General features: G+C 43.2%; 1 protein-coding gene across 1 annotated transcript in view; it reads left to right on the top strand.

Moving 5' to 3' along the window:
• The window catches only part of ryr2a (ryanodine receptor 2a (cardiac)), a gene marked incomplete at its 5' end in the record, with an annotated part of 133,582 nt that overhangs the window by 28,835 nt on the left and 77,802 nt on the right, over positions 1-26,945 (top strand). The window contains 30 exons of the mRNA XM_080480408.1: positions 1,064-1,138; positions 1,227-1,305; positions 2,291-2,403; positions 4,028-4,127; positions 5,350-5,446; positions 6,390-6,464; positions 8,043-8,199; positions 8,313-8,477; positions 9,378-9,499; positions 11,118-11,301; positions 11,511-11,646; positions 11,922-12,017; positions 13,457-13,575; positions 14,052-14,185; positions 14,299-14,540; positions 15,228-15,420; positions 17,714-17,918; positions 18,007-18,111; positions 18,317-18,420; positions 18,557-18,640; positions 19,205-19,364; positions 20,942-21,089; positions 21,239-21,342; positions 22,198-22,302; positions 22,646-22,820; positions 23,079-23,287; positions 23,366-23,536; positions 24,141-24,283; positions 24,704-24,818; positions 25,876-26,036. Coding sequence (XP_080336534.1) covers positions 1,064-1,138; positions 1,227-1,305; positions 2,291-2,403; positions 4,028-4,127; positions 5,350-5,446; positions 6,390-6,464; positions 8,043-8,199; positions 8,313-8,477; positions 9,378-9,499; positions 11,118-11,301; positions 11,511-11,646; positions 11,922-12,017; positions 13,457-13,575; positions 14,052-14,185; positions 14,299-14,540; positions 15,228-15,420; positions 17,714-17,918; positions 18,007-18,111; positions 18,317-18,420; positions 18,557-18,640; positions 19,205-19,364; positions 20,942-21,089; positions 21,239-21,342; positions 22,198-22,302; positions 22,646-22,820; positions 23,079-23,287; positions 23,366-23,536; positions 24,141-24,283; positions 24,704-24,818; positions 25,876-26,036 — 4,076 coding nt within the window. The remainder of the gene's footprint in view (positions 1-1,063; positions 1,139-1,226; positions 1,306-2,290; positions 2,404-4,027; positions 4,128-5,349; positions 5,447-6,389; positions 6,465-8,042; positions 8,200-8,312; positions 8,478-9,377; positions 9,500-11,117; positions 11,302-11,510; positions 11,647-11,921; positions 12,018-13,456; positions 13,576-14,051; positions 14,186-14,298; positions 14,541-15,227; positions 15,421-17,713; positions 17,919-18,006; positions 18,112-18,316; positions 18,421-18,556; positions 18,641-19,204; positions 19,365-20,941; positions 21,090-21,238; positions 21,343-22,197; positions 22,303-22,645; positions 22,821-23,078; positions 23,288-23,365; positions 23,537-24,140; positions 24,284-24,703; positions 24,819-25,875; positions 26,037-26,945) is intronic.

Raw genomic sequence — 26,945 nt, 5'->3', positions numbered from 1 at the left:
AATACAAATTTTTTTTATTTTTGTTTTGACCAGTTGTGAGGTGTTGTTCTCCATTCTTTGAATGTTCTCCGGCACTGCGATGATTTCAGTTAATGGATCAAAGAGCTGCACATTGAAAGGCAAAGAGCTGCATGTGGCTCCTGAGACGGTAAGGCCAAGAGACTTAAAATTTGGCCTGTATATACAACAGTCTGTATATACAAGGTTTTCAAAATTCTTCAGCAAAAGTCAAAGGGCGTAGCCATGTCAGCCTGCGGAAAATGTGATGGTTCGCCACAAAACAGGAAGTGATGCGTAACTCTGCTCTATATGCTGAAATGGGCCTAAAATTTTACATGCATTGATCAAAGACTTTCCTGATCAAATCTACATTGCAATATCCATTAACAGACATAGTGCCACCTGCTGGCCACAAGAAGGATCATGTTTTACAATCAATTGTATGTGTTATTATTAACTAATTGACCGTATTAACCTTAAATGTGGTATTGTTAGTGTAAAATATGCTGATGACTCGTGGTGAAAATTGTGGTTTTTAGTCAAGGGGCGTGTCCGTGGTGGCCCTCTGAACTTTGATGTGTCGGGTCTGACAGACACACAGGTCCTGCAGTGAGCTGCAGGCCCACACTGGTGACCTGCTGAGAAATCTGACACAGTGTCATTTACATAGTAACTGTGACGTGAGGTTTTGTTGATCGGAGGGAAGTGGGGAATCTCTTGTCCACAGCGTATCAGAAAATCTAACTTCCGGCAGTCTTTTGTAGGTAAAACTGTGTGAATATGACCTTTGTGCTCATTTTTGTGTCAATTCTATCCAGGAGAGGCCGAGGAAGAACAGCAAAATAGGTTCTGTGTCTCAAAATCTGCTGTTGTTGTAGTCCTGGATTTGAGACGCATGTTACCGCCAGTTTTAAATACTTTGTTAAATCTTCATCAAGATCTGCAGGAGCCTGAAAAAAATCCACTGGATTCGAGAGAGTCATCTTCCTCAGACTGAATGCTCTAATAATAACTTCCGTTATATTCTGTTTCCTTTCTCTCCCTCCCATGGACGGTGTCTCAGGCAGCTCAGGGCGGAGGCCATCGCACGCTCCTGTATGGACACGCTGTGTTACTACGACACTCCTACAGTGGGATGGTCAGTGAATACTATGAGGCTATTATGAGGGTTAAAAGACTGTGCTGTAGTGAGCATATAATATGTTGATTTATTTCTCTTTCTTTAGTACCTGTGCTGCCTCTCCACCTCTCGCTCATCTACTGACAAACTGGCCTTCGACGTAGGACTACAAGAGGATACCACAGGTACATATGTGTTGTGCTTCATTTCCATTAATACTGGATTGCTTCTCTACTCAATAGGATATGCAGCAGGTTGCTGGTTTGGGATCCAATGAGTCCAATTGAAAATGAGATAATGAAATGTGTTTCCGTACGCATCTCTGATTTACTATAATAGAACTGTTTGCCTATAATTTTTTGTCCAGGTACTTTAGTCTGTATCTGCTCAGGACCTCAGGCCACAGCCTTCATTGGTCTGTGAATGTGTGTGAGAGCAGGTGATTGTGATTCATGCACTTGAAAACTGCTACCTAAGTCAAGTACTTTTACCATCCAAATAGCTGAAATGGACATGGGGGTAAGGACGTGTGGGTTTCAGTGGACCATGACCCTCACATGTTATGCCAGAGAGGCCAGTGGAAGTGGCAGAGCTCCCATGACGTGGGCACCCCCCCCCCCCCCCCCCCCCCCCCCCAAATCATCGGTGACCATTGTTTGCCTGGCACCTGCCTTAACCCTGGTGCCGGCTCCTGCACCTACCCCTGTGACTGTGAAGCGAGCTTGTTATGGTTGGAGAGTCAAACCTCTCAAATCGGATTAAATAATCAGTTTGTAGGACATGTAATGTGTGCTTGGCACTTTATTCAGTGTTTGCTACTACATGTCAGTTCTTAAAATTTTTGAGGATGGTTGCACGTTAAGGTCTTCTCACATCAGAATGGGAGTAAGGGGAGGGTGTTCGGTGATGTAGGGGGGAGTAAGGGACTGGTGTATGTGACGTTGATGGAAGAGATGAATTAGGAAGTAGAAAGAAGGCACCAGTTAATGCCTTGTAATTCAAAAAGAGTTGGAAATAAAAGTAAGATAGACTCAACTCAACTCCTCTGTCTGTATCATCTTTCCCAACTTCCACAACGTATTTTCCACAGAAGAAAGACAAAGCTTTTTGTCGGTGTGTAAACAAGTCTGAATACTGTGTGTCTGTGTCTGTGTTTGTCTGTGTGTGTAGGCGAGGCATGCTGGTGGACCATTCATCCAGCTTCGAAGCAGCGTTCTGAGGGAGAGAAGGTCAGAGTGGGAGATGATCTGATCCTGGTTAGTGTTTCTTCTGAGAGATACCTGGTGAGTGGATGTGATGAAAAGTAAGCAAATCTTTCCTGTTTCTTCTTTGTCTTGGTTTCCACCATGTCGTTTCTTTTTGGTCCTACACACACACACACACACACACACACACACACACACACACACACACACACACACACACACACACACACACACACACACACACACAACAGGAGTTTTCTTCTCTCAGGTTCTGTGGTGGATAGAATATCTCCAGCAGGTCTTGGTTGTACCTCACATTTAGTCCACACATTGTCTGATCAGCTTCCAATAGAAGGTGACCAGGAGGCATCCTCGTCCTCATCTTCATTGCACCACTGTATTGGATGTGGATTAACTGCATGGGACAACTCCTCAGTCTGTTGTGAGGGAAGAAATTACTTGCTTGCTCAGTATTTGATCCAATTGCTCGGTGACTGTGAGAACAGGGACATGTAAACCAGTCGAGAGATTTTTTCTCTGCAAATACCACATCACTCCGGTCAGAGCATGTTGAAATTCACTGGAAACACAAATTCATAGTTCGTCAGAATGTTGTGTGAAATCAACTGATTAGATCTTTGTTGTTAACAGGCAGGTCTGCAGGTAATTCTTCTGATGAAGGCGCCATCACAGCTATTAGAAGCTTTACCAACATTTCTGAACTATATCATCCACGTTATGCTAAAATGTTGTCTCTAAACCAGGGCTTCTCAAACTGTGGGAGGTTGCCTGTTGTAGGGTAGTGGTGGCCTCGAGGGTGGCGAAGTGGACTTGGGATTGGTAGTTCACAGGTTCAAATCCCACAGCTGACAGGACATCACTCTGGCTCCCTGAGCAAGACCTTTGTCAGCTCCCAGAAGGGTTGGTTGGTAGGTTGAAAATGAAATCTGCTGGGTGTTTATATTTAGGCTGCAACTGTGGTTTTACAGTGAATCAAATTCTAGTTTTCCACCAACAGATTCAGTAGGACAAATTTGTAGTTTAATGAAACAAGTCTTATCGGCACTTTTTTCTGTTTTGGAAAGGAACAAACGTGCTTGGAAAAGGCTTGATCTCAGATATTTACTTTAACTTTACTTTAACTTTAGCACTTTAGGGATAGACACAGTAGTGTTTTTTGTTTGTTTTGTAATTATGGTGTGTGCTATATCGTGTATGTATTATAATGTGGTAAGTTTTCTAGTGTGTGTTATGTCTTACATGTATTATAGTGCTTATGTATGTTTTGTGTGTAGTGGTATGTTTTTACCCCATGGGACTGCAGATGGAAATTAGCTCTGAACTAAATATGGCATATATACAGCACTGGTTGTCTGTTCATTAATATGCACTGTGTCCCATTCAAATAGATTAATACATTTGATGGAATAATGCCTCTGAGGGGGGCCTTCCCACACTCTGAGAACCACTGCTTTACTGTAGGCTTGGATTGCGTTTCCTTCAGCTGGCCTTCTTTGGATCTGTCCATTTTATGATCACCGCACGGAATACACAGCAGCACTGACTGTAGGCGTCAAACCATGACCCATGATAGCTCTGGACCAGCCTGGCCTGAACGTGTGGAGACAGGACTCAGTTTCATGGACATGATGTGACTGTGTGTTACAGTGGGATGTCATTGCCATGTGTGTTTTCTCGGCAGCATCTGTCCTACGGTAACGGCAGCCTCCATGTGGACGCAGCCTTCCAGCAGACTCTGTGGAGTGTGGCTCCCATCTGTTCTGGCAGCGAAGTTGCTCAAGGTACTCGTGTGCACGTTTCCTTGCTGTGTCTGTTTTCTTTCTGCTGCTTTTTAAAGCAGCTATCATAATTTTCATATATTTTGAGGTGGCTTGACACCTTTGGCAGGATTTGCCATGATGCTGACGCCACTAAATTCTGTCCTGAAGCATCTTTTCACCACTTCGTTAAACTGCCTGCAATGCATTTTGTAGGAGCAGTCATACGCGCTGGCATGTGGATGGCACTTTGTAAAAAAATGAATTTTTTTACCCGTGAAAAAAAATAAAAATCTCGACTTTGATTTTCGACTTTTTCTGAGGTGCACAAAGGTTTTTGTTTGTTTTTTTTTTAGCCTCCGAATTTTTTTTCTCCCTTCAATGGCCTTAATACTCTTTCGTAATAAAGTATTTTTTATCTGGAATGTCAAATTAAATTCATGAGATGAATCTGGCTTCTATTCAACACCTCACCATTTGCACCACCCGTTTCTCCCGTCTCCAGAATGTGCGTGCGGAAGGGTCAAAGTTGACGTACCGACGCCAATGTGATTTTTATAAATCACAAAGTTTCCGTCGAAAGTGGCGTACGCATCTTTCAGGATCCGTTTTGTGCTTAAGCAACGTTATTTAAATGAGGCCCCTGATTAATGAAAATGTGCTATTTATATTCACTAAAGTCTGTAGGAAAACTTCACACCAACAACAATAGCAAAAAAAAAAAATCTAAATTCTGATCTTAAAATAAAAACTCAATAATAATAATAATAATAATTGATTGGCTTTTGAATACTACTAGCACACTGCAGAATGGTGTCCTCAACATTAATAACCAAGCATTGCCTCGCTCTTCAAAAATAGACATGCAGCCTCTTGCACTGATTCTATGTGCACAGAGAAAAGTTTTAGAAAACTGCAGTATTAAATGATTTCTTGGTTTTATGGAAAAATCCACAGTGGAAATCAGTTTTGTACTTTGGAGTTTAGAGTTGAATGCTTCAGGACTAGATTACTCATCTGATGCAGATGAGACCATATCTGATTATGTGGTTTCAGAAGTGTAAATCTGTGTCATAACTCCACTACTGCCCCTCTGCACTTGATCTCTGCTGCCGTCCTCCCACAGTCAGGATCAGCTTCACAAATAGCACAGTGTGGGCATGTCGACTGTTTCTGGTGCTTTGAGGTCCATTTCTCTGAGTTGAACTTTCTTCTCTCCGTCCTTCCACTGGCCATTGGTCTGCAGGTTTCCTGATCGGAGGAGATGTCCTGCGCCTCCTTCACGGTCACATGGACGAGTGTCTCACTGTCCCATCGGGGGAGCATGGGGAGGAGCAGAGGAGGTAAGAGCAGAGTTTCCTCTGATGTAACACTCCGCCCACCACTCTTTGCTGATTCCATCAAGTGATCTATGTATTGTCATGTTCAGAGCCGCAGACATGCGTTTCTGGAAAAGTAATTTATAACCTGAAGTCCATCAATGAAAAAAGACAGCTACAGTCTCATAGTTGGTTTCCCAAACAAGAAGCCCTGCTGGGAGCATGGGATGCTGCCTTCAAATCAGGAGATTGACAGGCTTACAAAAGACCAATGGCAAGACAATGGTCCATGACGGCCTGAACCAGCCCTAACTATAAGCTTTATTAAATAGGAAAGTCTTGAGCCTAACCTTAAAAGTAAAGACTGTGTCAGCCTGAAACTGGGATCTGGTTCCACATGAGAGGAGCCTGAAAGCTGAAAGCTCTGCCTCCATTCTACTTTAAGAAAGCCGAGAAACCTCCAGGGGGCAGCACTGAGAACCAACTGTTCTGGGGTGATATGGGACTAACACCTTAAGATATGATAGAGACTGGTTGTTAAGCGCTTTTAAAAGTTAAAGATTTTCAGTTCTATTCTAGATTTAACAGGAAGCCAGTTTCTCTGTTCATTTTGATGTCACCTCTGCAGTCGGTTTTTCTTCCTCTGTCCTCTACTGGGAGCACAGCTCTCCTTGATGTCTGAGTAAACATTCAGTGTTCGGCTTCTGTCGAGAGGAAACCACCTCATCCAGCAGGGAGACAAATGAGGGACTGCCACCACCGACTGAAACAAGAACAGCTGATAAACGTTATTATTCCCAAAAGACCGGGGCCTGTTGGGTTTTCCAGAGTCTTCCAGATTGTGTTCCATTGCCCTAATGTCAACTATAGACAACCCAATTTGTTATTTAGAAATCCACTGGGTGACTGGTCACTGTTTGGATATATATTATAACCATACTGTCTGTAAACTTCTTTTTCCCCCCAGAACAGTGCACTACGAGGGGGGAGCTGTGTCCAGCCATGCCAGGTCTCTGTGGAGGCTGGAGACTTTGCGAGTTGTGTGAGTATAAACAGCAGAAAAAAAAGCGATATTAATTCTTTTAACATATTTTAAGAGGCATTAACTCTGAACGGTGTCAATAATAAAAACGGTTATTCATCACAACTTAAAAAAGTGTTTTCATTCATTTGATTCAGAAAATGAGTGAAAAGACTGAGTTTTTCCTGTTAATGTGTTTCTATGAACATCTGCTTCCTTTGCTGCGAGGACCGAGAGCCTGAGCCAGTGAACTTCAGCCCTCAGCCTTCAAATAATACCTCCTGCAACTTAATTCACACTCATTTTTCATTTTATTCTATCAGAGAGGCTGTTTCATTGTAGGACTGCACTACAGCCCTGTGGCAGAGAGGTGAGGCAGCACACCTGATTCACTTCAGGCGCTTAATCGCCTCTCTGCCCGTAAAGGAGGAGCCACTGAGAGGCGTTGCGTCACCCACATTGGCGTGGGTGGGGCCGGAGTACGCATCGCCGTACATTTAGTCACAAAACAGACTGAAAAACCATCCATCACCACTACTGACCCCCCACCCCCCTTGTCAGTGGTACACAGTACATCATCTGTATTCCCAGTTCAGACTCCCTGAAGAAGCTGTCCGACTCATAGGCCACGCCCCCTTACGTCAGCCACACGTCTGTGAAGAAGCTTTTTTAACTTTTCAACGGCACAGCTTATTTCTCACTTCCAGTGTTTTCAGAAATACATTCCTCTGAACTGTTTCTTTAATAAAAGAGAAAGTTTGTGTCTGAACCGCCATGTTGGTTTTAACTGCAGGAGCTGAGTGATGCGTTCAGGCGCATCACGTAAGCCTGCCCTCCAACATGTTAGTGAGCTGCAGTGCTCATACAGTAGCGAGGTTACAAGCTAAATATGATTAAAATATGACTGATAGTCCTAAATGAGCTGGAACACGCATGCGCAGCACGTGACAGTGCAGAAGTTTCGGCACTGCTGCACCCACGTAGTTCGGCCAGGACTGTTGGCACAGCTGAAGCTAGTTTCTTCGGCCAGAAGGAGCTGGCCCAAGAAAATGACCCGTGTGTTTTTGTGTTAATTTTCATTTACTTTGATAAAGGAATGGCGATGGAATTGGATCTTCTTTGCCCTATTACCTGTGAAATAAATACTTATTGGGGCCACATTTCTGATCTGTGTAATACAGTGTATTATTGTTGTTAACATTCAAGCATTCATGTGAGCTCTTTAACCACATAAGACAATGTTTGAAATGCTCTGCATTTAAAACAGACATGGATGGATCATTATGTCATGAAATCACTGCATGAACTTAAGAACGCTTCTGAAAAACCTCTAAAAATAATGCTAAACAGACAAAGCCGGACAATTGAGAGACGTTTCTGACCCCCCCCTTTTTTTTTTAAATGCACTCAGAGTGACAGCTGAGCATCTGCTCAGTCCTGAAACAGGCTGCAGTCCACACCTCTAAGGAATATTTTTCTCGACTATGACTTGAGGAATAAACACAGCCCATTGGTACGCAGCTCAACAGTGATAGTACTTCAATGAAACTTCTATTTCATGGGTGTGTGTGTGTGTGTGTGTTTGTTTGTGTTAAACAGATGGAGTGGGAGCCACATCCGCTGGGGTCAGCCCTTCAGACTAAGACATGTGACCACAGGAAAGTATCTAAGTCTGATGGAGGACAAGTCTCTGCTGCTGTTAGACAAAGAGAAATCGGATATCAAGTCCACCGCTTTTTGCTTCAGGTCCTCCAAGGTACACAGTTTAGTGTAGTTTAGTTCTTAGTTTTGCACCGTGATCATCTCGTCTTAACTGCATTATCCTGGTAAGCTTCATTCTTTTGAAGCGTATTTTTGTGTCTTCTTCAGGAAAAGCTGGACCCTGGTCTAAAGAAAGAGGTGGATGGAATGGGGGCTCCTGACATTAAATATGGCGACTCTGTGTGTTATATCCAACATGTTGACACCTGCCTGTGGTTGACATACCAGACCGTTGATGCCAAATGTGCACGCATGGGTGGAGTACAGAGAAAGGTAATAGAGCTGCATAGCATACAAACTGTAGCAACATTTACATTATACCATCCACAATTCAACCAATTTGAACATAAGTTAACTCAATATTTAACTTAAATAGCAAAAGAACAGACGGTCAAAGGGCTTACGGGCTTGACCTGTCCGTATCCTGTGGTAACATGCTGCAGAGGCTGAAGGAGAACCTGAACATTGGTCACCAACATGTGTCATTCGGACGTTTTCACAGCTTTTGAAGCAACACAAGGTGGCATTCAGGCCATTTAACCTCTTTTGTTTTCCGTGAAATCCTGTTCTGCACAGATTTTAATCCACCAATTTCAGAATGAAGAGTAATTCATACAGCACAGTACAAACACATCAGTCCCCTTTACCACACACAGGAGCATAGAATAATAAGTTGTATATGTTTAAAATCAAACCAACAAAGATGCATTAAAAGGAAAAGAAAATAAGTTATAAAAACTGTATCATAAAACACTATATGTCTTCACAGTGAAGGAGTCTTGATGCTAAGGTGATTTTGCTGCCTCTCTCAGAATATTAGAAAAATAAACTGCTTGAGGAAATATTTAGCTTGTGTTGGTTAAAAAGAAAAGGTGGAAACCTTTACCAGTTTGAGTAATTTATCCTAGGCATCTCGAACTGCGATTAGTTTTCCTAAATATTTCCACTTTATTGTGCTCGTTAAAAATGAATTTAAAGACAATGTTTTTGGTCTATTTATACAGAAAAAAAAAGAACCTGATACATCCTGGAAATATCTAACTGATCACAACAAAAAATATTTTTATATACATTTCTCTACTTTAACCAGAACGTTTGACCTTTTTTATCAATTGCTTATTTGAAAGAAAGTACGGGTTTTATCTCTGTGTGTCATTCTGCTGTTTGTCTCAGGCCATCATGCACCACGAGGGTCACATGGACGACGGGCTGACGCTGTCTCGCTCTCAGCATGAAGAGAGTCGCACTGCCAGAGTCATCCGCAGCACTGTGTTCCTGTTCAACCTGTTCATCAGGTGGAACACACACACACACACACACACACACACACACACACACACACACACACACACACACACACACACACACACACACACACACACACACACACACACACACACACACACACACACACACACACACACACACACACACACACACACACACACACACACACACACACACACACACCTAACAAGTCAGCCACTGCTAATGACAAATTTCAGACCAATACATATCAACTTCTGAACTTTTTTTCATTAATACTCTTCCTTACAAATTTGGTAACATGCCAAATAATAATCTGTTTATCATTGGTCACATCTTACTCAGTCATCTCTCAAAGTGCGTAACAAGGAAATGTGAACTTGGCATAGTTTATCTGAACTTGCCACATAACAAAGTGCATTTACTGAACACAATTAAATTGAATTGAATTAAAATATCTAAATTAAATTGAACTCATCAACATAAAGATGCAATTTTGCAGCGGGAGCCTTTTTTGTCCATTCAGCCGGCACTATCAACTGCACACACATTGCTCTAAAAGCACGTGTGTGTGTGTGCATAACATGAATTTGTACATGTCAGCAGGAAACATTTTCGTTCGATCAATGCAAATGCAATTAACCAAATTATGTTGAGGGGTGGCTTCTTGGTAAGTAAATGTATTTGTTTAATGTGCAGTACGCTGGGTTTAACAACCCTTCTCAATGTAGACATGTACAGTCTATCAAGATCCCTGAATACAACTCCTTTTTCCAGCTGGAAGTATTTGTTCAGAGTTTTTTTTTTTTTAACATGGTGGTCAAAGAAAGTGCATGTACCGATTGTTTGGGTCGAAGGTCTACGTTTCATTCAGAATCATGGCTGAATAGCAGTGTGATTTTCCTCGACTATAACATATCACTGATCGATGATGTCAAAGTTAGATTCTCTTCCTCTCAAAATAAATAAACTAACTTTTAATAAATAAACTATCCTGTAGAACCTCAAAGAGATTCTACAGGGCTCCCATCTACAAAAAGGGGGACGGGAGAGTGTGCGCCAATCATCGGGGCATCGCACTTTCCAGCCTCCCTGGGAAAGTGTAAGCGGGGGTACTGGAAAGGTGACTCTGACCGATAGTCAAACCTCAGATACAGGAGGAATAATGCGGATCCCGTCCTGGCCGTGGATCAACAGGCCAGCTCTTCACCCTCTCACAGATTATTGAGGGGGCATGAAAATCCAGTCTACATGTGTTTTGTGGACTTGGAGAAGGCATATGACCGTGTCCCCCGAGATGTCTTGTGGGAGGCGCTAAGGGAGTATGGAGCACCTGCTGCGGGCAATCCGGTCTGTGCACTCCTGGTGTGAGAGCTGCATCCGTATACTCAGCACTAAGACTTGTTCAGGGTGTTCTAACTCATATTGGAGGAGGCTGACTCTGATGTTGGCTGCAGACTGAACAAACAGCCGCTGTCTTGCAGTCACTGTAAAGTCATGGTGACAACAGAGTCCATGTAAATCACGACTGAAAAGACAAAGACTACATCCTGAAAACTGTCCTGAGTGAATGATTTAACAACAAAGACACGCTGCAGCATTGATCAATTATAGTGTGATTGAGTCTGCCACCTCTGTGCTCTCCAGGGGTCTGGACACACTCAGAAAAAAGGGAAAGAGCTCTACGTTGGATCTACCAATCGACTCTGTTAGCTTGAGTCTGCAGGATCTGATCGGTTACTTCCAACCAGCCGGAGATCACCTGGAGCATGAAGACAAGCAGAACCGACTAAGAGCTCTGAAGAACCGGCAGAACCTCTTCCAGGAGGAGGTAGGTGTGTGTTTGGGTTTAAACCACGCCCCACAGAGTGACTGTGTCTGATCTCAGTGTTTTGCAAGTCATTGCATCATTGTTTTTATGGAAATGTTTTGGTCTATTAGCTTTGGTTTTTTCTGGTCAGAGCGTTCGACCGCTGCAGAGCTGTCCAGTCACTGTTATTTGTGTGCAGCTGAAGTGGTAAAACTCATCTGTGCCACTAGGGGATGATCAACTTGGTGCTGGAGTGTATCGATCGTTTGCATGTCTACAGCAGCGCTGCTCATTTTGCTGAGGCAGTCGGACGAGAGGCGTCTGAATCCTGGAGCTCCATTCTCAACTCCCTCTATCAGCTACTGGGTAAACACACGCGCATGCACAAATGCATCAAAAAAGTGCAAATAACATCGTATTTCCAGTGCTCATGAATTCAAAGTTGAATCAATGATGATATAGTAATTTAAATAGGCAACAAATAACTCAGCAGTTGAAGGATATCTGGATAAAAGCTATGATCAGAAGACACTGATCTGGTCAGTCTTTGGATAGAATAACAGGTGTCTGGAGGGTTTTCTCCTCACAGAGTTGTGTTTCCTGTGGTGTCCTGTCTTCTCTGTTCTGTCCACTCCTCACAGCTGCACTTATCAGAGGAAACAGGAAGAACTGTGCCCAGTTTTCCGGTTCACTGGACTGGCTGATTAGCAGACTGGAGCGACTGGAGGCTTCTTCTGGTAGGTCATCTTATCTTTTATAGGATACCGATACTACATGGTTGAATATGTGGCGTGAGATCCAGAGGTCTAACAACACCGTAGAAATTGGGCTCTGCCTTGCGTGAACCTGGAAATAGCCAGAGTGTGTCCAGACCAGCAGGTGTTTGAAAACGCAACAGGTTCTCTTTTACAGTGGGCGAGTGAAGAATTCATTGTTATCACTGATCTGATTAACAACACTGATCAAAACACTGGACTTCTGAAAGTCCTAACCTTCTAGTGAATCAGCATTCCGATTCTTCTTTAAGGTAATCAGGGCCATATGAAGCCTTTTCTACTCGAGGGGGTTCTGATCAGTTTCAGTGTTTAATAGAACCTTTTGTCAACTTCAGGTTAGTTTAGTTCAGCTAGTTTTTACTGTTGCAGTGTTATTTCTACTACTCTGATGAAAACACCTGCACATGAATAATTATATTGATGAAAAATTAAAGTCAATATTTTGTTTGTCATTTCTACCATTCACAAAGTTATGCAGGCCAGAGTGGATCCCCTCCTGGGTAGGTTTTGGCACGAATGACTGAAGCTAAGTTAGAACTTCTGTGAATATGAAGCAACAGAAAGGAGGTGGGGGTGTTGTTCGTGACGTGTAATAGTAAAACAAGACTGTATCACTGTATGGAGAGTAAGAATGGGAAGAAGCTCAGTGCAGTTAAAGTCTCCCATCAGTCTAAACATATAGCAGCTTAAGTAGAAAATGGTCCAGGGTGGCCTGAACCAGCACTGAATGTTTTTAAATTAAGCTCTTTCTTTTTTTTAAATCAAAAGGTTTGAAGCCTGATCCTAAAAAGTGAGGTATTTGTTTAACAATTACAGGTTACTGTGCTCACAAATGTTCTGGCCCCACTTTGGATTCTTTGTGCCAGTGTCAGTTCTCCTTGTCATGTGCCAGCAGCATTGCAATACAAACAAATAAAAAAGTTATATTTAGTGGTGAGAAAAACTACAGTAAAGTTTGAAACCACAGATGAAGACTCTTATTTTGTAATTTTAGTTATTCACTATTCTATGTGAACTATGAATGTTAATATAATATTAGCATTTTAGCATGTAAAGTTTTTATGATCTTTTCAGTATTGATTTCTGTGAATATATTAGGAATTCTCTGCCCCTGCTTGATTTAATGTATTGATGATTAATAAAAAGAATATGAGTAAATTCTTTTGTACAATGATCTCAAAGATTTCTTTGCCTTGTGATTGAGAGACGTCTTCTAATTTCAGCAACCAGCCTTAGTCAAGTTCTGTTATATCTCATTGTCCCACAAGATGGCGTGTTGAGCTGCTCCAGCATCTGTTTCCATTTTGACAGTTACTCGGTTACAACTACTGTTGTTGTTTTTTTATTCATGCTGCTTGTACAGTATTATATATTCAGACTGTGCATGATTGTGTTTTGAGGTATATTGGAGGTGCTTCACTGTGTGCTGGTGGAGAGTCCTGAGGCCCTAAACATCATCAAAGAGGGCCACATCAAGTCCATCATATCACTTCTGGACAAGCACGGACGCAATCACAAGGTTTGGTCCTTCACTTACACAGCGTGGGGTGGTCCTCTGTCATACTGTGATTTCTAACATGATTTATAACCCTAAAGGAGGCTGAGCTGAGAGGGGGACTTCCCCTTTAAAGTCACATTTCTGATCCTTTTTTAACCCTTTTATGACCCTTTTGATGTTTTGCGAAACAATGGCCATCATCTGTCTGTTTTGTAGATGCAATAATAGATCCAGGAAAGTTTAACCCGGACCAGTTTTGAGGTTAAATGAGCTTCAGTGCAGCAAGTGAAATCCATTCCTAACTTAACTGCTTCAGTTATGAACTGTTCAGTTTACTTTTGAGATGACGACTTTATAGAGTTTAGACTCTGTGGGGTTCAGGCAGCTGCTGTGGGCATCCTGATTGACCTTGTAGCAGCAGATTTTCCTGTCTGACTTTTGCCAGATGGACCAAGGGGACATCTTTTTTTATGCGTCTGTTTGTGTTTTCTCTTCAGGTCCTGGATGTGTTATGTTCACTGTGTGTGTGTCACAGTGTGGCCGTGCGCTCCAACCAGCACCTGATCTGTGACAACCTGCTGCCAGGAAGAGATCTGTTACTGCAGACGCGCCTGATCAACCACGTAAGCAGGTATACACACACACATTAATGAAGAATAAGCTGTGATCCAGCTTCGCGAAGCTTCATACTCTCACATGAACCCAGTGCTGACAGTTTCCCACCTGTCGTTCGCTCTATAACAGCATGAGACCCAACATCTTCCTGGGAGTCAGCGATGGCTCTGCCCAGTACAGGAAGTGGTATTACGAGCTGATTGTGGATCAGGTGTCGCCATTTGTCACTGCTGAAGCGACTCACCTCAGGGTGGGCTGGGCCAACACCAGCGGATATGCACCCTACCCCAGTGGAGGGGAGGGGTGGGGGGGCAATGGAGTGGGAGATGACCTCTACTCCTACGGATTTGATGGACTTCATCTTTGGTCAGGTGAGCTGTGTGTATGTGTTTATTGAAGATGACATGAAGACAGCATAATACCTAGAATTATTAGTTTTATATAGTAATTTATCAGTTTTATAGTAATTGGCACAAACAACCATCTTCACAAAAAACTGGTGACAATTCAAATCTGTGCTAGTGAAGTAGTCACTTCCACACATACCAAGTCTCTTACTAAGCAGGATTATTCTTTTGTACCACAAGCCATCACAGATGTTTGAGCCGTTGTCCCGCACTTCTTCTACCTGATAGACACAATATCTGCTTTAAGGCAATTTTCTTTAGTCTCACGTTTAAAATGGGCCTTTTGTTTTCACACTGACTCATCTCAGTGTTGTTTCAATACATGATTTATTTACATTCCACATTTGCATATGAAAAAGGGTCAGAACAAGCTCTATATTAGATTTTTTTCTTTTTTCTCTGAATAAATTTTAAGTTAAAGGACTAATAACACTGGCAGGGTACAAGTTACATTTGTCTCTGGACTAGGGTCGCAGCAGAGAAGAGTTTGAAGATCAACCAGGGCAAGAAAAAGAGGCCTGAAAGAGCTTACTTGCATGTTTGATTGCACATTGAAAAACAGCACAGATAAATTCCATTCAATAGCATAACATTGTGACAGTGGGATTGGAAATACGTAATTTAATAATCTCTGTTCCTCCTCCTGTGAAGGCTGCATCGCGCGGACTGTCAGCTCGCCCAATCAGCACCTCCTGCACTCGGAGGATGTGGTGAGCTGCTGCCTGGACCTCAGCGTGCCCAGCATCTCCTTCAGGATCAATGGACAGCCGGTTCAGGGCATGTTTGAGAACTTCAACTCTGATGGCCTCTTCTTCCCTGTGGCCAGCTTCTCTGCTGGAGTCAAGTCAGTGTTTCTCTCAAAGCTCATTCAGCAACTAAACTATTTTTCACGTTCTCTTTTATGACAGTTGCACATGGTAACACAAAGGTCCGTAAAGCTCATCACTCACAGGTTATTTTTGTGACTGTCAGATGGAACATTTGGAAAGTTGAGCAGTATTTCTTTGATGACTGCAGCGAGTGACGCGGTGCTCGCTGATGGAAGTGTAAATATGACCGGACCAATGTAGATACTGAGGTACTAGATTTGGTCTGGACTGACGATACAACTGATTTTAACTGCAGAACTACTGTTCATATTCCGCAGAAAACGCAAGTACCGTATTTTCTGGACTATAAGTCACACTTTTTTTTCAAGATGTTTAGCTGATCATGCGACATCTATTGAGAAGCTCCTTATATATCAAGATTTACGTGCTTTATTGTCATTGTCATAAATACAATGGAATTCTGTTAGAGCAACACAACCCAACATAGTATGTTGTAGAAGAAAAAAAGAAAAAAGTGCTTTAATGATGCAGAATCCCATGGGTCCGCATAATAATAGATAATAGATTCCAGTGAAGGCTCAAAATGTGAACAGTCTTATTTTTAGCAGCAAGAGGCATAACAGAAAATCATCACAAAAGAATACAGGAACCAAAAATAGACAGTACATGGTCAGATGTGAAGTTAGTGTTGTGCTGCAGCAATGCAAAGTCCAGTTCATAGTTATTGTATTGGCGGGGCGTGGTTTACTGTCCATGGAAGGAGGGGAGGGAGGGGCACTGTTGAGCAGCAGGTGCTGCTAAGGCCCTGCACCTTCTGCCTGAGGGCAGCAGGTATAACTGGTGATGGGCTGGGTGGTGTTGGTCATGCAGGATGTAACGCACTCTCTTCAGACGGCGGGTGGTGCAGATGGTACTGATTTCTGGAAGAGTGGTCCCCATCGTTTTCCCCGCTGTTTTTACCACCCCCTGGAGTGCTGGCTGTTCAGCCTTAGTGCAGATGGAGAACCACACCAAAAATCCGTACGTCAGAACACTGCTGACGGCACAGTTGTAAAAAGTTCATCATCTGTTTGGCGTTCCTCAGTCACCTCACCGTGTTGATGCCCCAGGACAGGTCCTCAGTCATTATCACTCCCAAGAATTTGAAGTGTGTCATCATGTCCACCACCTCATTCCCGATAGAGAGTTGAGGGTGGTTGTTTTGTTTCTTCTTGCGGGGATCCACAATAATTTCCTTGGTCTTCTTGATGTTCAGTGCAAGATTTTTACCCGCAAAATATAGGCTCTGTGACCATTGACGACTGTCAGAGCAAGATAAATGTCTCCAAAAAGAAACACGTCCACCAGAACTTAGAGTAAAAACAGAAAGTAGAAAACCAGCAGTAGAAAGAGTTCAGAGTATGACAGAAAATGGTGAAGGACTGGAGAAAAGAAACCACGACGAGGAAAACAAAGAAGCCTAATCATGGGCTAAAAGCTGATGAAGAAATTCACAGAAGGTTCTGGAACAAAAGCTGACCTGGATTATCAACACTTAAACCTGCACTCAGAACCATAAATGTTCTGAAAGGCCTGTGAGCCTTATTATATTTTTACTCTTCGTGATGGATCTTTCAATCAATCTGACCTGCAGTCTAGAAAAAACAGTAACTAAATTTATACCGTACTATACCGATGTTATAGGGACCATTAGTATTTTAAAAGGGAAAGCATAAAGGATGTCCTCTGTATATGTAAATAAAAAGCACCCGGCGAAACACTGCTAGAGAATGTCTGATGCTCTCAGCAGGAAAGTTCACTCACAGACTTCGGCCCACTTTAGAAGACAACAATCAAAGTTTAATGTTCAGAGGGCATTTTAAAAATGATCAGTACACACAGAAACACCAGACATGCTGAAAATGCTATAGTTTGTATTTCAGGCCGCAAGTTGGTAGTCTTTGTACTACAACTATAGTCACATGCACACAGAGCAGCAGGATGTAAAGCGCTCAGCTCATTTTCTCTGTCCTTGTTCATGGTGTCGGTTCACTGTATGGAAGAAATGTTCTGCACGTATGCAGATGATGGTGTAAACCTTCCGTTTAGCCATCATTTGTGGACATGCACGAAACGATTGTGGTTTTGTACAGACTGAGTTTTAAAATGTTTTTGACAATGATGTGATGCCATATTTCATATAGATTTCAGTTTTTACTGTGTGAATAAAAAAAAAGAAACTACAAACACTTAAGAAGCGGTAATTTTTCATCTTCCTGTTGATATCGTCCCTGTAGTTTGACGTGTCCTCGCTGTTACCTGTCTCAGGGTGCGTTTCCTCCTCGGGGGACGTCATGGGGAGTTCAAGTTCCTCCCCCCTCCTGGGTATGCTCCCTGCTATGAGGCTGTGCTGCCCAGGGAAAAGCTGAAGCTGGAGGCCAGCCAGGACCAGACTGCAGCCAGAGACCTTCTGGGCCCCACCATCACCCTGAGCCAGGCCGCCTTCACCCCCACACCCGTAGACACGAGCCAGGTAACAAACAAGACCCAGAAAGAGGGAGCACCCCAGAACATATGTTGTGCAGAAAAGAGACCTGATCTCTCTCTCTCTCTCTGTTCAGATCGTCCTGCCGCCTCACCTGGAGAGGATCAGGGAGAAACTGGCAGAAAACATTCATGAACTGTGGGTAATGAACAAGATTGAGCTGGGTTGGACTTTCGGAGCAGTGAGTATTTAATAATAATAAATTGTATTTAATTTGTTCTACGTCACAGGTGATCAGGTCTATCTTGTTTTTCCGTGATATGTGTGTGTGTGTGTGTGTGTGTGTGTGTGTGTGTGTGTGTGTGTGTGTGTGTGTGTGTGTGTGTGTGTGTGTGTGTGTGTGTGTGTGTGTGTGTGTGTGTGTGTGTGTGTGTGTGTGTGTTTAGGTGCGAGACGATAACAAGCGGCAGCATCCTTGTCTGGTGGAGTTCTCGAAGCTTCCTGAGCAGGAGCGAAGCTACAACCTGCAGATGTCTCTGGAGACTCTCAAGTAATGCATGAGTGCAGTGAGCCACAACTCAGTGATACCATTAAGACCTCAAAAACATTGCACATATTTCGCAGTTCTGTAGACTCTGCAATCAGAATTCAGTGAGCTTGGTTTGTTTGTGGTTTTGTGCGTTCAGGACTCTCCTGGCCTTAGGCTGCCACGTTGGCTTAGCAGACGAGCACGCAGTGGAGAAAGTGAAGAGCATGAAACTTTCACCAACGTAAGTCATCTTCAGCCACAAAGAAATACACAACACGAAACGACTTGTCTCGACTGTTCCACTTCTAAAACTGCATTTACTGCCTGCAATAGAAAAATACTTTACAGGGTGGATAAAGGATATATTTAAGGTGCGATAAAGCCCATGTCTAAAGCCTTATGAAGGACACCTTTATGTTCTAATGACGGACATGTCTAAGGTGCGATAAAGGACACCTTTAAGGCTTGGTGAAGGACACATCCGAGTCCAGATGAAGGACACCTTTAAGATCAGATGAAAGATAACAGTGAGGAGCTCTGGTTGGAGAAAGAACAACAGATTTTTGACTGCAAAAAGCAGATTGTTGAATGAAAGTTCATGTATTCAGCATACAGTATAATCAGCAGTTTTCATCAAGTTCAACGTGAAATTAACATGTCACTTGAAGCGACATTTGATCTGCAGCTACTTTTCCTCTGGATCATCTCAGATGTTCATTCCATCAAGCCCTCCGGAGTTTTGAATTAAAATGACGTCAGTGTGGAAGGTGTAAAGATTTATGTCTCTCCTTTTCTCTATTCACAGCTATGAGCTGTCCAGTGGTTATAAACCAGCTCCTCTGGACCTGAGCCACATCAAACTCACATCCACACAGGAAGCCATGGTGGACAAACTGGCTGAGAATGCACACAACGTCTGGGCGAGAGACCGCATCCGTCAGGGCTGGACCTACGGAATCCAACAGGTGTGAGACTGAAACCCACGAAGTTAGATCTGTGTGACAGCCCTTTGAAAAACTCTGTTCCCCTCTTCACTTTAAAGGTAACCCTGGTGGCATTTTCAGATGTTTGTCACTTAAGAGTGGGATGAGCAACTTTAGGACATTTCAAGTGAAAGTGCGTAATCTGTGCATTTTGGTTGAAGAGAGCATTGGCATTTGGATGGCAACATTTGGAAATGATGTCCGTTTACAGAGAAGCGCTAAAAACGACACGGTTTTCCTGTAGAGCCACGACTGGGAGACGTTTGTATGTAGTAAAACCAGCGATGGTGGCACGCAGAAATCAGTGTGCTGTAAACATCGAAGCTCCTTTAAACGGTCTTTTCTTTGCTGTTTTATTCCACTCAGACAGGCTGTTTGTAAGAAGGAAAACTGTCTCTCCATGTGCTCTGGTTTGTAAATATACATTTTATTAGAGAAGCGCTGTTAAACTGAAACTAAACTGAAGCGTGAAGATCACACACCACATTTATTGTTATGAATGAATCGTTCTGGGCAGAGCTATTTAGTACGACTGTGGTACGCAGCAGCAAAGTCTCAGAAAAGTTCAACGTCCACCAGCGCTTATTTCACGAGTGGCTGCGCGGGTCTTCTTCGTGCCGTGTGGTGCGTTTGGCAAGATCGCGATGTAATACCAGGGCTGGTCGGTGCCCGAGCATCTACCGTGACCGCCCGGTGGCACAGTGGTAAGTGCCTCACTTACTCGCCTCACAGCATAAGGTTGTGGGTTCAAATACAGAGCCTTTCTGTGTGGAGGTCTGAGATACTGTTTTGGGGGTTATTTGGTAATGGGAAATGTCCTCGAGGTATGTGATTGACTGTCTGTGCTCCTTGTTTGTTCTGTGAGGAACTGCTCACCTGTGCAGGTGAAACTGCCCTCACACTGTGAGCAGGGATCAACTTCAACTACCCTGAACGGTGTAAAGTGGTACGAAACGTATAATGGATGATGACCTATGGCTGCACAGTGCTGCAATGGTTCACCTCACAGCCAAAGTTGTCTCATCTGTTTCCTATCTGTTTGCATGTCGTACCTGAGTGTGTGGGTTTTCTGCAGGCCCCCTGGTCTCCTCCCACAATCTAAAGATTCTTGTGTTGGTCTAGTTCAGGTCTTTTGGTGACTCTGAGTGACTCCTGTGAAGTACTTGCTGTAATGCTCACAAAGTGGGACTTTACCATCTGATTACTTGAATGAAATTGTATTGATCTTTTTGGCAGGTTCCCCCAAGGAAGTGATGAATTCAACAGCATACGTACAGAAATAGATAGAAGCAAACTGCAAAGTGAAATAAAGATTAGACTACCTCTGATTGATGGAATGTGGAGTGTGGTGAAGGCAGGACTGTTCAGATGGTGAGTCCACAATTAGGCTCATGAGTGACATTAGAGATGGAACAGCTCTCCGGAGTTCACCCGGCTGGCAGCCTGCTTCTGTCCACCCTGCAGAAACAAGGCAAACAAACTGAAGTGGTCGAGCACACCCCACGTTCCTCACTCCAGATCCTGAAAGGGTTGTTTGTTGCTCTGTGTTTGTTTATCAGGATGTGAAGAATCGGAGAAACCCTCGTCTGGTCCCCTACATCCTGCTGGACGACAGAACCAAGAAGTCTAACAAAGACAGTCTGAGAGAAGCTGTCAGGACGCTGCTGGGATACGGATACAATTTGGAGGCTCCCGACCAGGACCACGGTACTGCAACTATCCACAGGGAGAACCATTTGTATTCTTTGTAGGACAATATGCACACTTTCCTTATCCTGTTCAACAGTATATTGACATATTTGTAATCTTTGCAACGCCACTCAAGGATCCTGTTCCTCTCTGTTCTATTTATCCAGCAGCTCAGTCGGACCTCAGCAATATGTCTGCGGAGAGGTTTCGTATTTTTCGAGCAGAAAAAACCTACTGTGTCGACGCAGGGAAGTGGTACTTCGAGCTGGAGGTAGGAAGCGAATCCACAGAAATGCTCATTGTAAAACGATTGCCATGTTTTTCTACAGGATTTACTTAGCTTTCTGTCACTTTATGTATAATCCACTGTGTGACTGTGATTTTTAGAAGAGCTTTAGACCTTACAGTTTCTGCTGGTCAATGATGGAAGCTGCTGTTTTGTTACGCAGACTCCTTTAATACAACATTTTGTTATTTTTAGGTTACTTTGGATAGGAAAAACAAACTGTGTATTTCATCTTTCAGAGGTGGGGTTACTTCAGTAGTTTATATAAATATGAAACACTGTTGTATTTTTTTTAAGCCTTTCCATCACTGTGTCTGTTCTAATACCACAAATGTAGATGTATTATTGTGTATCTGTGATGCAGACTGAGCTCTCAGCTCCATTGAGGGTCCGTCTCATGACTAATTCTCTCTCCCGTCCCACAAAATATTAACTTGTGCACACAAGATTTTAAATAAATACCACCTTTTTGAGACTTTAGGGGCTCCATATAAAGCGACACTGAGACCTAAAACTAATGGAAAATATGCTCATAGCTGACAGGTATGATCCGTAGCGATCTGCATACCAGCTGACAGATTGCACTATTATCGAAGCCTTAGCATCAGGGTGGGTTTATGAGAATAACATGCTCAAGGCTGCAGAAGCAACGAAAAGGTTTGCTCACATCAGCCTGTGGAGAAGCACTGCGCTGGGTTTCAAATTACCGTTTTTTTATTCACAAAATTTCAGGCTGTTTACGGTAGATTTTGAGGAAAGTGCAGTGTGGATATAAGCACTTTGTGAAAGACACAGATTTCTGACTTAACCAGCTGAATCCTGACCCTGACCCACCTCCAGGTGTTAACAGCTGGAGAGATGAGGGTGGGCTGGGCCAGACCAGGATGTCTACCAGACCAGGAGCTGGGCTCTGATGACCAGGCCTTTGTGTTTGACGGCTTCAAGGTTCTTTAATGTTTATTTACTCACTCAATCATCCTTCTTGTTGTTTTCTATTCATCAATTATTTAACATCCGATTAGAAGTTCATGTAAACCTTAATGGCTCAGTTTTGAAAGCATGCTGTTGAATATATAATTTATTTGAACTTTATTGAATCAAGTTCACGTTTCACACAAGTTCTGGAGTCCTTCATGTCTCATCCATTCAGTGTGTGTGTGTGTGTGTGTGTGTGTGTGTGTGTGTGTGTGTGTGTGTGTGTGTGTGTGTGTGTGTGTGTGTGTGTGTGTGTGTGTGTGTGTGTGTGTGTGTGTGTGTGTGTGTGTGTGTGTGTGTGTGTGTGCGGCAGGTGCAGCGCTGGCACCAGGGGAACGAGCACTTTGGCCGGGCCTGGCAGACGGGGGACGTGGTGGGCTGCATGGTAGATCTGAATGAACACACTATGATGTTCACACTCAACGGTGAAGTGCTGCTGGATGATTCTGGATCTGAACTGGCCTTTAAAGACTTTGAGCCTGGTGAAGGTCAGTGCCTCAGTCATTACACTGAAGCTGGGTATCAACCTGGCAAAAGGGGCTGCAATTGAGGGGTTTTATTAAAATGCACAAACTCACTACCTATATGTAAGTGTTTCACGTTTTACCTTCATATTATGAATATGGCGTATAATCTATCCGCCCCAATATCCATGACTATCCTCATAAACGATATGAAGTTGAATCTGACTGAAGTATTAACTGCATGAATCAGAGAAAGCCATTTGACCTTGTGCTCTGTCCCAGGTTTCATTCCGGTCTGCAGTCTGGGTGTGTGTCAGGTGGGGAGGATGAACTTTGGGAAGGACGTCAGCACTTTGAAGTATTTCACCATCTGCGGCCTGCAGGAAGGCTATGAACCGTTCGCTGTCAACATGAACCGAGACGTCACCATGTGGCTCAGCAAGAGGCTACCTCAGTTCGTCCCCGTCCCCCCAAACCACCAGCACATTGAGGTGAGCACCTCCAACTGGAACTTGTGCCCCCGTCCACAAGCTGAGGTGAGTGCAACATAAAGGACTTTCTCTTCTCAGGTGACAAGGATAGACGGCACGGTGGAGTCATGTCCATGCCTGAAGGTCACTCAGAGGTCATTTGGCTCTCAGAACAGCTACACCGACATCACCTTCTACAGACTGAGCATGCCCATAGAGTGTGCTGAGTCCAGATCTCCACCCAACGGCAGCCTCTTCTCACCAAAGAGGGTAAAACACGCTGTGTGTGATGACCACGCACCCACTTTTCACCACATGCTGAGAAAATCTCAGTACAGATTCTGAAAAAGTCTAAGATGATATTGAGCTGACTTTGGTGACAAGTGAAATAAAAAATTCTATATATCACCAAATACAAAGCTGTCATCTCACAGCACTACTCGCTGTAGAAGTGATGGAGACTCAGACCAGGAACTTTCAGTTCTACTGTCAGAGAGTCAGGAGGGAGGGAGTAACAAATGCATGGAATAGTTTCACTGCGTCACTCTGAGTCGACATTTTCTTAGACATTACAGTCCTACAGACTGAGTTCATCAACTCAATGTACTCTGAAGCTGAGGACGGAGGACGTCATCCGTCTGAATTTACTACTTAAACACTATTTGAATAAGAGCTACTAATTACAATATTCCTCCTTTATGTGTATAAATCACCAGCTTCAGCAAGGCTCGTTCAATTGGCGTGAGCATTAGACTGAAAGCAGTGCAGACGTGCATGCTGAGCTTGAACCGGATATGTTTAGAGGCTCTCTGTGTGTGTATGTATGTGCGTGTGTGTGTGTGTGTGTGAAGTGTTCACCTGTCTGCTTCTTCAGGAGTTGGACTTTGAAACGGTGTCGGACTTTGAGGTCTTGATGAAGTCGTCTCATGGGCACAACGGCCCCAACGGTCCCGACAGAGACGAGTTTAACAACCACAAGGATTACACTCAGGAGAAGCCGTCCAAGCTGAAACAGAGGTAAAACAAAGAGATCAAGCGGGTCTGATCCGGGACGGAGATTAACTGCAATCTTTCAAGAAAAATAACTGTTTGTACTGAACTTGCCGAGGGTTTTAGTGTGATTAGAAGGCATAAGGAAACACTGACATCCAGAATCAAAGATGTTAACGTTGGTATGGTAGCAAGACTACATTAGCAACGAATTTTCATTTTGCTTCTTTTTTTTTTTAAATATATATATATATATATATATATATATATATATATATATATATATATATATATATATATATATATATATATATATAATTTTGCACTAGAACAACAATAACATTTTGTGTGTGTGTGTGTGTGTGTGTGTGTGTGTGTGTGTGTGTGTGTGTGTGTGTGTGTGTGTGTGTGTGTGTGTGTGTGTGCACACCCTGTCTTTTCCTCCAGATTCACACTGAAGAGAAACAAGCCCGACAATGTCTGTCCTTCATCTGCACGTCTGTCGGAGGAGATGACGGCTGAGGACAGGGACGGATATGAGTTCCTCATGCAAGCCTCCACTGTAAGGCTTTGCCAGCTCAGATTCATGACCTGATTGATGCATTCGTTTAAACTTTTATGTTACTTTAATCTCTTTTTCAGGCCAGTGACTTCCACATTTCTGCCTCTCATAGAAAACAGCAGAATAACACAACGGACCTTCAAAGTCATATTTAGGCTCCTTTGTTGCAAAAATGACATTATATTGTAGGATAAAATGACTGTGGATTATACATAAATCTTCAGAAAGAAATCATATTTTTAGATTCTTCCACTCTGAAAGATGCTGAGCCTAAGGCAGGATTATTCCACCTCACTGAGTCTGGCCACACAAACCCAAAGCTTCTGGTTTCAAACATCAACCAGATGTTGACTCTCCTGCCATCAACTCCTCCACTGCAGACTGGAACCGTTTTATAGACTTATACAGAGCCAAGATGGAGCCAATCAGTCTAAATATTGCCCCTGCCCATCTGCCCTCTCCACCTGATAATGTCCCTTATAATGGCCTAATCTTGGCTCAGTGTCAACTGGTGGACTACCTCCTTCTATGCAGCTATCAAACCTGTATTAAAAATGCACAACCTGGATCCAGAGGTCCTCTCAAACTACTGCCCTGTCTCAAACCTTCTCTATTCGATGAAGGTTCTGGAAGAGATCGTCACAAACTACCTGTAGTTGAACGGAATTAAGACTCAAGCCATCCTCATTGGCACCCCTCACCAAACAAACCGGCCGGCATCACCCACATTACTGTTGCTAATCATTCCATCCCTCTTTCCTTAGTTGTTACCAGCCTGGGAGGAAACTTGATTCCTCGCTCTCATTCAATGCCCACATAAAAACGGTCCGCCAGACTTATTACCGCCTTCTAGGGAGCATCTCCAAGCTGTAACTCATTGTTGACCCCCCTTTGTGTCTGCTAAGTAGCTGCTTTGGTTTTAATGTGATTATCTTGATTTCCTGAAGTCTCCTCTCTCTCTCTTTCTCTCTCTCTCTCTCTCTCTCTCTCTCTCTCTCTCTCTCTCTCTCTCTCTCTCTCTCTCTCTCTCTCTCTCTCTCTCTCTCCCTCCCTCCAGCACTACTACTCAGTGCGGATCTTCCCGGGTCAGGAGCCCAGCAGTGTGTGGGTGGGCTGGGTCACCTCTGACTTTCATCAGTATGACCCCGGATTCGAGTTGCACAATGTCCGTACAGTCACTGTCACTCTGGGAGACGAGAAGGGCAAAGTTCATGAAAGGTTAGTGGAGCTGTGACCAAACCTGAGTTTGCTTAAAATCCGTGGTGTCTGGCTGTAATGTGAGAGGGGCTAGCAGACGACTATTTAAAAAAAAAATTTGTAACGCCCAAAGAAATGATTTTCCAACGGTGTTTAAAATAGATCAGCGTCTTCGCTCCACTGCACCTCATGGTGTGGCTGCTGTTACCAACCAATAGAAATGCAGCCAAACACGATGCGACACCAAAACAATTGCTGGACCATATTTACGGCTTCCACCCGCCCCCGCCAAAGCTTCTGGAAAATATGGTTTATAAACTACACATACCAGGTGAAGCTTTTAATTGCAAGTCTTTTTAACCTCCATATTTGTTTTCGACATGTGTGAGATATCTCTTGAATGAAAACAGTGCAAATTCAGTTTCAACATTTTCCTGCAATTTTTTAGTTTCCCAGCACTTCAACCATTTCTTATGGTTTCATCGCTTTATAATCATAGATTAAGTCATTGCACCACCATGTGCTACAAAGTGGTATTACAAAACCAGCTGAAGTGATAAATTCTAAAACATTTTGCAACACAGCAGGACATCATCATTGTTATGGGCAATTTTTTTGGGCTACTTTAATTAAAAAAAAAATAAAAAATCATTTTATGAAGTTCCTGCAGAGTGTTAATGAATCTGCTCTCACCCTCAGAAACAACAGTGACTTTGAAAATATGACAGGACAATTGGGCGCATGAGTCAAGCACCATCTTGTGGTAGAAAGTGGTATCAAAGCACGCGTCTTTGAAATGACGTTTTATTCATTGTTTACATCGACCACAGGAATAAACGCAAAATAGAGTCTCGGTTTCCTTTCCAACCTGGAGGTGGATGGGACACAGCATTAAAACGTTGTTGGTTTTCGCTCCTGTCAATTTGAACT

The sequence above is a fragment of the Lipophrys pholis genome (genome assembly GCF_963383615.2).
Source record: "Lipophrys pholis genome assembly, chromosome: 1".
NCBI lineage: Eukaryota > Metazoa > Chordata > Actinopteri > Blenniiformes > Blenniidae > Lipophrys > Lipophrys pholis.
This window is presented reverse-complemented; position numbering and strand designations above follow the sequence as displayed.